General features: G+C 43.6%; 1 protein-coding gene across 5 annotated transcripts in view; it reads left to right on the top strand.

The window, feature by feature from the left end:
- The window catches only part of PDZRN3 (PDZ domain containing ring finger 3), a 223,113-nt gene extending 216,858 nt beyond the window's left edge, over positions 1-6,255 (top strand). For all 5 annotated transcript variants that reach the window (XM_011937218.1, XM_011937215.1, XM_011937217.1 and 2 more), the window contains 3 exons: positions 607-708; positions 2,907-3,023; positions 3,754-6,255. In XM_011937218.1, the coding sequence (XP_011792608.1) occupies positions 607-708; positions 2,907-3,023; positions 3,754-5,319 (1,785 nt within the window). In that variant the 3' untranslated portion in view covers positions 5,320-6,255. The remainder of the gene's footprint in view (positions 1-606; positions 709-2,906; positions 3,024-3,753) is intronic.
- The last annotated feature ends 6,651 nt before the right edge of the window (positions 6,256-12,906 follow it).

The raw sequence follows: 12,906 nt of genomic DNA, 5'->3' as shown, positions 1-12,906 counted from the left end.
AAGGGGTCAAAGTCACCAGGACATGCAACCAAAAATCCTGCAAGAGGGTTAATCAAGTGTGATAGTGAGAGTGTCATGCCCACTTGACCCTCTGCCTGGCCTAAAGAAGTTTAAGTGTCAAACTGGGGACACAAAACACCATGTATAATTATATTCCCTTTTCTTAACCTCAGTTTCCATAATGTTCACATCAGACCCACTGCTGCTTTTTCTTCTATATTATCCAATAATGTCTACATATACTCCTGCCTGAATATTATGTCTAATTATTTAACATGTTCCCTCCGCACAGCATTATGATTTTTCTCAGTGCTGTCTTCTAGAGGTCCAGCCCCTTCTGGTCACACTCCACACATCACCGTCACCTCATGAACTACACTCATGGAGGCTCCTTTGTAGACCAGAGAAACGGCATTGTTCTGAGCAAGACTTTTCCTTCCTAAAATCAGTATTCTTTTCCAGCTACAGGGAAGTTTTATGTTCCAGCTGTGAGTGGGTGACAAATGCAGGTCTGAAATAAAAGAGAATGATTTTGCACCATCTAATCATACTATTTGTCTCCCCACTCCCCACCACCCTTTTCTTTCTTTTTTTTTTTTTTTAAAGATCAATGGGATAGAGGTGCAGAACCGAGAGGAGGCTGTGGCTCTTCTAACCAGTGAAGAAAATAAAAACTTTTCATTGCTGATTGCAAGGCCTGAACTCCAGGTAAATCGGCTTCCTACAGATGAAACTGGGTCTGTATTTCTAAAATCAAAAGCTCAGGTCCCCAGGCTTGGAAAAGAGCACCTGTGTATTGGCTGTGAACTTGAAGGTGCTTTGTACCCTAGAAATGTAATCAAACTTGCTGTGACTTAGAATCCACTTTATGATTTAGCCATGTAAGGTTGGTTAGATACCCACCCTGACATCTATACTGCAGGCCCACCAGGTTGGTTAACGCAGGGATCATAGGGAAGGAAAAGGAAACAGAATGGAATGGAAAACACAACTGGAGTCATGACCATCAAGACGTTTGACTTCCGAAGGCCTAACACGTGTTCCAGCCTTGATCTGTGCAGGTTCCATTTACAATAGCAGAGTATGGGAAATTAAAAATTGCTCTTTCAAAATAAAAGAAATATTGAATGAGAAATAATAATTAAAACTGATATGACCACCAAATAAGTGCTAGACTCTCCGTGGATCACTTTACACTCAGGAGAGCCTTCCCAAGAGATGGAAGTTTTCAGGGGTTCATAAGTTACCCAGAAAAGCCCCAGAAGGATGGTGATAAAGCAGGGAGGGGTTCAGGCCCAAGTAATCTGATTCAGAAACCACTGTGTTAGAATAACTCCTTCCACAGAAGGAATCATGAACTCTCCCAGGTGGCACTCTTGATCCACTTAGAATGGCTCCAGCAACACTTCTAGGGCAGTCCAGTAGTAGATCTCTTTCTTTAGGTATGTGTATTACTCCGTTTTCATGCTGCTGATAAAGACATACTCAAGACTGGGTAATTTATAAAGAAAAAGAGGTTTCATGGACTCACAGTTCCACACGGTTGGGGAGGCCTCACAATCATGGCGGAAGGCAAAAGGCACGTCTTACATGGTAGCAGGGAAGAGAGATGAGAACCAAGCAAACGGGGTTTCCCCTTATAAAACTATTAGATTTCATGAGACTTACTCACTACCATGAGAACAGGATGAGGAAAACTACACCCATGATTCAATTATCTCCCACGAGGGCCCTCACACAACGTGTGGGAATTATGGGAGTTACAATTCAAGGTGAGATTTGGGTGGGGACAGCCAAACCATATCAGTATGAAACCCAGTTGAAAAAGTAGCCTAGAGACAGCGGCATACAGGGCATCTGATTCTCCACAGATGGAAGCCTCATGAGCTCAAAGGGAACTTCAGCTGTCATCTCACCCACAGTCACAAACTTTTTCTTAAAGGTCCAGATAGTAAATGTTTGACTCAGGTGGCCATACCATCTCTGCTAGACTCTGTCACTCTAATGCAAAAGCAGACATAGACATTTATGTCAGCAAATGGGCATAGTTGTGTTCTCATTAAGTTTTTTTTTTATTTACAAAAATAGCAGGCTGGATTCAGCCCATGAGCTATTAGAGTGCCAACTTCTGAATAGTTCACTCTTTTTAGGGCAAGGCAGATAAAGGCCTTCTAAAAGTGATATCCAGTCAGGCTCAGTGGCTCATGCCTGTAATCCCAGCACTTTGGGAGGCCGAGGCAGGAGGATCACTTGAGGTCAGGATGAGGCCCACCTGGCCAACATGGTAAAAACCCCATCTCTACTAAAAATATCAAAATTAGCTGGGCGTAGTGGTGCATGCCTGTAATCCCAAATCCCAGCTACTCGGGAGGCAGAGGTTGCAGTGAGCCAAGATCATGCCACTACACTCTAGCCTGGGAGACAGAGCGAGATTCTGTCTCAAAAAAAAGAAAAAACAAAAAACGTGATATCCTTGCCCAAGCCAAACAGCTAGTTACTGTATCAGAAGGAACTCTTTTCACACTAAAAATCATTTTTCTATGGGACCTGTTAAACTTGTGTCTGGTCCAGCACACAGGGGGAACAGCTACAGCTGACCCTCCTACACAGGTGTCTTACTGCACTGAAAGCAGCTGAGATGGATGAAAGAGTTTCACCCTGAAAAAAAAAAAAAATCATGGATATTTAAGACTTCCCCAGTTTGTAGTGTAGGGTTGGAGGTCTCTTTAATGTGAGGGTGGGATAGTTTCCTGACTTAACGGCAAATCACTGGGCAGACTGCATTTTGATGACTCTTGGAGGAAGCCCTGGAAATATTTTTCCCCAAGGTAATGTCATTTTTTAAAAAACATAAATGAACATGAAAGGAAACTTCTAAGGCATGTGTTGGCTGCTCTTGCCTGCAGCTGGATGAGGGCTGGATGGACGATGACAGGAACGACTTTCTGGATGACCTGCACATGGACATGCTGGAGGAGCAGCACCACCAGGCCATGCAATTCACAGCTAGTGTGCTTCAGCAGGTAACGCCCATGCACCAGTCCCTGACACTCTGCCCTGCTGAGCTGTAGGAAAGTCTGCTTCCTCCATCCCCCTTTATGGCACTAAAGACCATCAGAAGCTTATCCACCTGGAAGACAGCAAGAAAACAGCCTCAAGTACTTTTCTATTTGAGCACCAGACCAGTGAAATGCAAGCTGGTACTGTCCCTAGCTAAGCTTTTAAATCTAAGCACCATTGCCAAAGCAAAGCTGACCTTATGATAATTTGTTTGGAAAACATATGCGTCGGCATTACCATAGATCGGAAAAAGCCGTGTTTTCCAAAGTAAAGCAATCCCCTCTGTTTAACCTGAGCTACTTGGAGCTCTCCAGCTCCCTACTATGCTACTACCATTGTCAGAGTCTTAATGAGCCACTGACTGAGTCCTGTATGAGCTAAACAAAGACCTTTATACATCCTACCTGTGTGCTGATTGATTTAACAGAATCATTCATTGAGATAAAGTGACTATTATTATCCTCATTTTACAAAACTGAGGACAAGAACAAGAGTAAGTGACTTGCCCAGGTAGACACGGGAAAGTGTGGCTAAGGCCCACGCTCTTGACCTGGTCCTGCTGTCAGATGCTGCCCCTCGGCCTTAGAAATGTACAGCCTGCCCTATCCAGAAACACTGCAAGGAAAGGTCAAACCTGAGGACCTGCTGCGTAGGCCTCCCTCACTGTGACCCTTTGTTCTTGTTTTTATGCAGAAGAAGCACGAGGAAGACGGTGGGACCACAGATACAGCCACCATCTTGTCCAACCAGCACGAGAAGGACAGCGGTGTGGGGCGGACCGACGAGAGCACCCGCAATGACGAGAGCTCGGAGCAAGAGAACAATGGCGACGATGCCACCGCATCCTCCAACCCGCTGGCGGGGCAGAGGAAGCTCACCTGCAGCCAGGACACCTTGGGCAGCGGCGACCTACCCTTCAGCAACGAGTCCTTCATCTCGGCCGACTGCACGGACGCCGACTACCTGGGGATCCCGGTGGACGAGTGCGAGCGCTTCCGCGAGCTCCTGGAGCTCAAGTGCCAGGTGAAGAGCGCCACTCCTTATGGCTTGTACTACCCTAGCGGCCCCCTGGACGCCGGCAAGAGCGACCCCGAGAGCGTGGACAAGGAGTTGGAGCTGCTGAACGAGGAGCTGCGCAGCATCGAGCTGGAGTGCCTCAGCATCGTGCGCGCCCACAAGATGCAGCAGCTCAAGGAGCAGTACCGCGAGTCTTGGATGCTACATAACAGCGGCTTCCGCAACTACAACACCAGCATTGACGTGCGCAGGCACGAGCTCTCGGACATCACCGAGCTCCCGGAGAAATCCGACAAGGACAGCTCGAGCGCCTACAACACGGGCGAGAGCTGCCGCAGTACCCCGCTCACCCTGGAGATCTCCCCCGACAACTCCTTGAGGAGAGCAGCGGAGGGCATCAGCTGCCCGAGCAGCGAAGGGGCTGTGGCGACCACGGAAGCCTATGGGCCAGCCCCAAAGAATCTGCTCTCCATCACGGAAGATCCCGAAGTGGGCACCTCTACCTATAGCCCGTCCCTGAAAGAGCTGGACCCCAGCCAGCCCCTGGAAGGCAAAGAGCGGAGAGCCAGCGACGGGAGCCGGAGCCCCACGCCCAGCCAGAAGCTGGGCAGCGCCTACCTGCCCTCCTACCACCACTCCCCATACAAGCACGCGCACATCCCGGCGCACGCCCAGCACTACCAGAGCTACATGCAGCTGATCCAGCAGAAGTCGGCCGTGGAGTACGCGCAGAGCCAGATGAGCCTGGTGAGTATGTGCAAGGACCTGAGCTCCCCCACCCCGTCGGAGCCGCGCATGGAGTGGAAGGTGAAGATTCGCAGCGACGGGACGCGCTACATCACCAAGAGGCCCGTGCGGGACCGCCTGCTGCGGGAGCGCGCCCTGAAGATCCGGGAAGAGCGCAGCGGCATGACCACCGACGACGACGCGGTGAGTGAGATGAAGATGGGGCGCTACTGGAGCAAGGAGGAGAGGAAGCAGCACTTGGTGAAGGCCAAGGAGCAGCGGCGGCGGCGCGAGTTCATGATGCAGAGCAGGTTGGATTGTCTCAAGGAGCAGCAAGCAGCCGACGACAGGAAGGAGATGAACATCCTCGAACTAAGCCACAAAAAGATGATGAAGAAGAGGAATAAAAAAATCTTCGATAACTGGATGACGATCCAGGAACTCTTAACCCACGGCACAAAATCCCCGGACGGCACTAGAGTATACAATTCCTTCCTATCGGTGACTACTGTATAATTTTCACTTCTGCATTATGTACATAAAAGAGACCACTACCACTAGGGTAGAATTCCTGCCTCGTTCAATGCGGCAAGTTTTTGTATATAAGATAAATACGGTCTTCATGTTTATAGTCCAAATTTGCAGACCCTACAACTCTGGGTGTCATAGGTCTATTTTAAGGGGAGAGAGAGAAAAACACCCTTACTATCTTGGAAGGCAATATTAACAAACAGAGCTTTTTTCAAATAGCAATTGTACTTTTCTACCTGTACCCTTTTACATAAAGTGTTTAAATTTCAGAAAGATCTTTTATTAAGCATACTTTCACAGAATAATTTGTTGAAACTATATTCATATTAAAAACTTAAACACGCTTTTTTTCCTGCCTAAAAACACAAATACAACTGCCAGTATGTATTTTTAATGGAACCCTATTTTATAATGTTACGTTACTGAATGTGTTTCATATGCGTGACCGTTAAGATATTATTTAGGTGAAGGTTTCAACTCAAAACCACCCAACCTGGTGGTTAACGATTTAAGACACATAACCAAACCGGCAGCATTTACAGTTGGGATATACATTTAAACATTTTTCCTGGTTAAGGTTCCCAAGAGAGTGTAAAGGTTTTAGCAGAAAGCAAAATATCATGCAGCTTTATGGAAGTTTAAAGCATGTTTGCAAATATTGCAGCCCGTTGAAAGAATTTGCATGTACAGGAAAGTTGTGGATGGAGATGGTTTGTGGAATTTTAAGTGCTCATTGTAGTAAACTTTTGCTTTGTAGATTTGAAGGTACAGACTTACACAAGCAAGTTCACAAAGTCATTATTAGTTACAAACATTAAGTAAAATGAAGTTAAAATAAATTATTATTTTCTATTTGATATGTTTTGATGTGATTCCTCATTTTGCAGTGGTGCCTATAAAATAAAAGCCTTTTGCAGTGTTTGCTTTTTTTCCCTTGGTTGTATTACCTGAAACTTTGGAAGGATTTAAGTATTTTAGACCATCTGATGCCTTCGCATTCAGCCTCATGGTTATAAAGCCAAGGTCTAGCAGTGAAGAACACAGGGTCAAATTTACCATACAACCCTGCATTCTGACTGCCTGTCTCACAGAAAGTTTCAGCCTGGCCCAATAACCTATAAACAAGAATAGCTATGAGCAAGTTTATCAATCAGGGCCATGTTTACAGTGAAATCTCTTTCGTTTACTGCAACCATTACTGCCTGTCAGTAATAACTAACAACTCCGGGTGGCTAGGTCTAGCTTTCCATTTCTAAGATGCATCTGCACAACAGGCAATATTTTCATAGAAAAACAGGGGTCACCAAACTGGGTGGGCTTCAAATCTGGTATCTTTCTGACTACTGCAACCACCAGGATCCTAAATAATGAATTTGCCACAAATTGTTTCCTGATTGATTGTAATGTTTACACCAATTTCAGCTGTAATACTTACTGAAAAATAAGTAAGATAAAGATAGGATTAGGATGGTGTCATTTTTATTTGCCGTGATGCCATACATCTGGTTTACTGTCTGATCCAAATGGAATTTGGATTGAAATGACCAGGTGTTTTAGGCATTTCAGACATATATTCCTCTCACAGACCCTGCTCCAACCACAGTCCCTCCTTTGGGACCAGAATCGAGACTAATTAGTAGTCACTCTTGTAATAAAACAACTTAATGAAAATAAAACACTGAAATACTTATTCCTCATTATTAAGATGTCTGTTCATTACCTCTTCCAGAACCAGGCATTGTTATGATAATTACATCTGCTACATTACTCTAATCAGCCCTCCAAGGTGAAATTTTTGCAAAAAGTATACTATTAGGGCCTCGGTTTCCCGATATTCTCTGTTTTAACTTTCCACAAAATCTGATCCTTACCTCCTCCCAGGAGAAGCTCCCCTTTCCCAGTCCTGTCACCTCATACCCTGTCTTCCTAGTTAATGTTTCACAGCGAACAATCATCAGTCAGATGAATTATAAATTGCTGCAAAGCATATATCAGCATATGAGTTTACATGGGGAAATACCTTTCCTCCCCTTGTGTGTTCTCATTGAAGGCCAGAGGGGGCTACATGGCCACAGGAACAGCTTTAGCCTAAACAGTCAAGCACAGTTTGTTTTTTTTGTTTTTGTTTTTGAGACCAAGTCTCGCTCGTCGCCCAGGCTGGAGTGCAGTGGCACGATCTAGGCTCACTGCAAGCTCCACCTCCCGGGTTCACGCCATTCTCCTGCCTCGGCCTCATGAGTAGCTGGGACTACAGGTGCCCACCACCACGCCGGGGTAATTTTTTGTATTTTTAGTAGAGACAGGTTTCACCATGTTAGCCAGGATGGGCTCGATCTCCTGACCTTGTGATCCGCCCGTCTCGGCCTCCCAAAGTGCTGGGATTACAGGCGTGAGCCACCATGCCCGGCCAAGCACAGGAGTTTCTAACCAGGGCTCCCCATGTGTCTGGATTTGGGGCTCAGCTCCTGCACTTATGAAAAAGTAGAGGGAAATAATAGGGTGCATTCAAATCCAAATCTAAATCTTTTGATTTCAACTTATTTTTAAATCACTTTATCATCTAGATATACTTAGTCATAACATTCTGTGTAATATGAGGCTTCCCAAATCTAATTTAACCAATCAGCTTCTAAAAGAAATTGGAAGAGATCTTAGAAATCATCACTTGATCAATGAACAGGGCACTCAGGGAGGCACAGAAATGCAGGGCAGCTCATTCATAACCAAACTGGGATTTGAACTCAAAACCCAACACCGGGTCCCACAATTCTTAGCACCCCATACTCTAGAGAATCACCCTCATGTGCACGGTTAACTTAGATGCATTAAATCCTGTGCCCTCGACCAAAAAACAAATGCATTTCACCAGTGGATGCCCCAGAGTGAACATAAGAGGAATCATGAATCTGCCATTTCTTCAACAAGTATGAGCTCCAAGTGCCTCACAGTGCATTTCTTAGCTGGCGGTCGGGATGAAAATGTTCCTGGGTAATAGTGATGAGACAATTTCTAGCTTCCGTTCTCACTGATGTAAAGCCCCAGCTTCTGTGTAAACAGAACATCCACTATAACTAACAGGCCTTTCTACCACCCTGGCTGCATGTACTTTACTTCTTGGGCTCATTGAAGGATCTGATGGCAGCTATAGATTCTATTTGCAGAAAATTTAAAAGTGCATATAATTGAAGACTTCACATACCCCCAAAGGCCATTCACAGATCCCCTCTAAGCATGCAAGAACCCCAAGTTTAGAATAACTGAATTTGATAGCTTTATACGTTTTTTATTTCTCAGACTTTTACTTCAGCTGCATCTTATGCACACTATTTGATTTGAATGCCTACTTTTCATATCAAGGACTACTTTTCTTCCTATTAGAACTATACTGTTTAACAAAATTAAAATTTAGCAAATCAGTAGTACCAATAACTAGTACCTATACTCTTCCAGTCATAGTGCAGTTTTTCTGACACCTACATAAATTGAGGAACGATGAATACAGATTTCTGATTCTCCATAGCAGCCACCCCACTGGTTGGATGACTCAGATTTAAACTAATTCTAAAATACAAAGGGAAGGAAATGAGAATGTATTGACCATCTGACTGCACTGCCTAATACCCGTAGTCACTAGCCACATCTGGCCATTAAGCAGTTAAAATGTCGTTAGTCCAAATTGAAATGTTCTGAGAAAATGGATTTCAATGACTTTGTATTTAAAAATGAAAAATATTTTGATAATTTTTATGTAGAAATCATATGTTGCGTATGTTGGATTGAATAAAATGCATAGTTATCACTAACCTGTTTTAACTGTTTAATGTAAATGCTAGGAGATTTTTAATTACATATGTGGCTTGCGTTATACTTCTATTGGGCAGCACAGATACAGAAAATATCGGCAAGTAGATGCTAAACCCTTGCCCTCATCATCTCGTTAAATCCTTGGGGCAGTTCCATGAAGCAGATGCTTCATCAATAGTTAAGACTCAGATTAAAAACTTTGCCCAGACAAGTGTAAAGATGTGATTTGAACTGGCATCTACCTAATACCAAACCCTTTACCTGTGCGTCCATCTCCTCCTAAGAAGCAATTCAAAGTATGTTCAGTTTAGGTTAATATTTGTAACATATTCATAATCACAAAGAAATTACTTCAAAGTAGCAAGCATTTCACTCAGTTCCCTTTGAGTTCTAAATTGCAGAATATTCTAACTCTCTCGGCAAGAACACATGACAATGAATAAATATCTAGGAATGTGGGGGCACAAGCTAAGTTTTTCATCTTTTAAATGGAAACAGGAGATCCCAAATAGCAAAAATCATAAATATGATGAGGTGGGATTATATATCGCCTAAGGAGTACTAGTTGGAGAACTAATTAAGACTATAAACTGAAATATGAAAAGTAACCAAGTAATTATCTACTTGTAGCCTTCAGAGGTAGGTTACAGGTTACTTGTTAGGAACATCGCCCAAAACCAAGGAAGCAAACAATTCTGCCACAAGCCATTGAGACTCCCACTTTTATTTCTGTTTCTCGGTTTTAAGTATTTTAGGATTTCTGTGGAGCATCAAGTAATTAAAAAGAAAATCACTAAAACTGAGATAAGATACAAGAATTCTCCTGGCAAATGCTGTAGTCTTCAGTTTTGATTCAATGTGAATTCCCTAAAGCAGTTATAAAACAAAGTGTAGTTCTCTGAGTTTCATTCAAATGGGGTTTTTCTGCTTAAATGGTTCATTTTCTTTAGCTTCCAGTTGCAACTAATCCTGAAAGGGCACAGTCCACAGGGACATGTGGTTTGCCTATAATGTGGTTTTGCCTTTCAATGGCAGAATGCTGACCTCCGTGCACTCAGCATCTTTTTAAAATGAAAAACAGGGAATTAATGATCCCTCCTTCACTGGGGCCATTGCAAATTTAAACTTGCTCACCAATTAGTAAGTCTCGCTAAAATCCTCTAAAGCCAAAGGAAACTCCCTAAACCTCATCAGAGTCTCGCAAAAATATACTAGGAAGTAATTAAATTGTGTTTTTAGTTCTCTTTGGAGAACCACACGTCGCCCAGACATTGTGGGTTTGACTTAGCAGTTTCAGCTCTGTAGAATTATGACAACTGTATGCATCCAGGAGCCATGTCAGAAACCAGCACGGATTCCTTCATCCACTAGTTACTGTGTGCATATTCAATCTAGGGCCATGGGGAGGTCTCTGGAGCTCATGGTCCAGTGAGAAAGAAAACAGTAATCCAGCCATCACACAAATACTTACAAACATCACACAAATACGCACTCAACAAGATTAGAGTAAGGGTCAGATAGGAGAGCCAGTGCCACAGATTTCAGAGAGGATCTCCGTTAAAAAGTTATGGTTGATCTGAGAGTCAATAGATGAATGTGAGTTAACTAGAAAGGTAGTTAAATACAGAAAATAGCATGTACAAAGGTCCTGAAGTGAGAGAGATTTGGCCTATTTGAAACAAACAAAAAAAGGCAGGTGTGACTTGAGCTCAAAAACAATGGAAAAAGAATAGAGAGAATTGAATGTGTAAAGAGGCAGTTAGGAAGGAAGGACACTGTCTACTTGACCATAAATACCTATTCATTATGGCCAACCTTTATTGAGCACCTAATGTGTGCCGGAAACTGCTAAGTCTTTTATGTGTGCTAACCCCCTGAACCATAAGTAGCCTACCTGATGGGTGGCACTGTGCTTATTTTGTGAATAAGGAAATAAAGGAGGCTTAGAAAAGCAACCAGCTGGTGCATGGTTGAGGGGAAAAGTGAAGCCATCTCTCTCTGACCCCACTGAATCACTGGGCTGGAAGAAGCAACTCCGTGACAGGCACTAGGGAAAAGGCTCATATATTTCAGCAGATACCTAGTATCTGGAGACCTTTGGTGACTATTTTGTGCCCTGCCTTTTTCTGCTCAGGACTAAATCTGTTTATAACCCTGTTACTTCCCATTTTTATGCCACAGCAGACAAAAACTTAACATGCTTTGTCAATCCACTTCTGCAAAGTCAACCACCTTGACCACTAGATAGAACATATTTCCCAATCCAGGGCTCCATTTTCCATCATCCACCAGGAAACACACAGGAGCTTAGGAAGAGAGCTTACTTTCCCTGGCTTACCAGCTACAGTCTTTACCACCAGTCTCACCACCACCCCAGAGAAGTACCTGATCTGATGAGATGGTCCCACTGAATGCATAAAGAAGAAGGCAATTTAAGTGGTTTGAGGACCACAGCTTCTCTGATTACCCTCCGCCCTGAAACACCTGTCCTGAATTGTACCTTGCTGTGTAAATTAATGTGGGTGATTCCACATTGAAGAGCAAGATTCTGCAACCCCTGCTGCCACCCAATCAGATCTTCCTTCCATAAATGATCGCCAAAGCATTGTAAGCAGAGCCACAAGGTTTCACAGGCACTAAACAGCCACCTTTATAAAGAAGTTTCCCAGTGCCCATGAACTGGAGGCACAGATAACACACAGGGGTTAAATGAATTCCTAATTATAATTTAAACTTTGCCATTTTCTGAGAAGCAGGGGGCTTAAGACATAGAATGTGGGTTTTATAAATGCTTAGCAGTTACCAGAACAAACAAAATCGGCCTGTTGGGTTTCAGAGGAGAGTCTTATGGACAAAGGGGATTGAGTTTTGACCGAAAAATGAGAATCTAAGTACCACTTTCAGTATGACCTCTGTCTTTGGAAGTTGCCAGTTTAAACTGGGCCTTGTCACAAATATCTATGGACTTTGTTACCTTAAGAACATGGGCACACACACTCTGGATTCCCTGTCACCAATGTTTCAAGTGGCACTTTTTTGGGAAGGCTTATCAAATATAAACCAACATATATGCCATTATAAATATATATATATATATAATACCAATATATACCAATTTTTTAAACTGGCTGCTAAACTTCTGGCTCTTTTTGAGCCAGTCTTTACAGGAATGAGACATATTTCTACTACTAGTCCATCAACTCTCCTGCTTTTTCCTCCTCCTGACCAGGGACACTCCTGTAATACTAAGATATCATGACGTTTCCCTTATGAACAACAGGTACAATCTATAAAACAGGCTTAGAGTGTATTCCTTCATTCAGCAACAAGCATAATTCCAAAAGAAGTATGTACACGGGGTCCAGGCGTGGTGGCTCACACTTGTAATCCCAGAACTTTGGGAGGCCAAGGCAGGTGGATCACCTGAGGTCAGAAGTTCAAGAGCAGCCTGACCAACATGGTGAAACCTCATCTCTACTAAAAATACAAAAATTAGCCGGGCGTGGTAGCGGGCTCCTGTAATCCTAGCTACTCAGGAGGCTGAGGCAGGAGAATTGTTTGAACCCGGGAGGCGGAGGCTGCAGTGAGCCAAGATCAGGCCATTGCGCTTCAGCCTGGGCAACAAGAGGGAAATGTCATCTCAAAAAAAAAAAAAAAAGAGTATGCACATTGGTACATAGTTTTGCATTTAGAAACAAAGCCAAATATTTAACGGGTTTTTTTTTTTTTTTTGAAACGGAGTCTTGCTCCGTGGCCCAGGCTGGAGTG

The sequence above is a fragment of the Colobus angolensis genome, unplaced genomic scaffold (assembly GCF_000951035.1).
Source record: "Colobus angolensis palliatus isolate OR3802 unplaced genomic scaffold, Cang.pa_1.0 Scaffold160, whole genome shotgun sequence".
Taxonomy (NCBI): Eukaryota; Metazoa; Chordata; class Mammalia; order Primates; family Cercopithecidae; genus Colobus; species Colobus angolensis.
The sequence above is the reverse complement of the archived record's forward strand: the minus strand, read 5'-3'. Positions and strand labels throughout refer to the sequence as shown.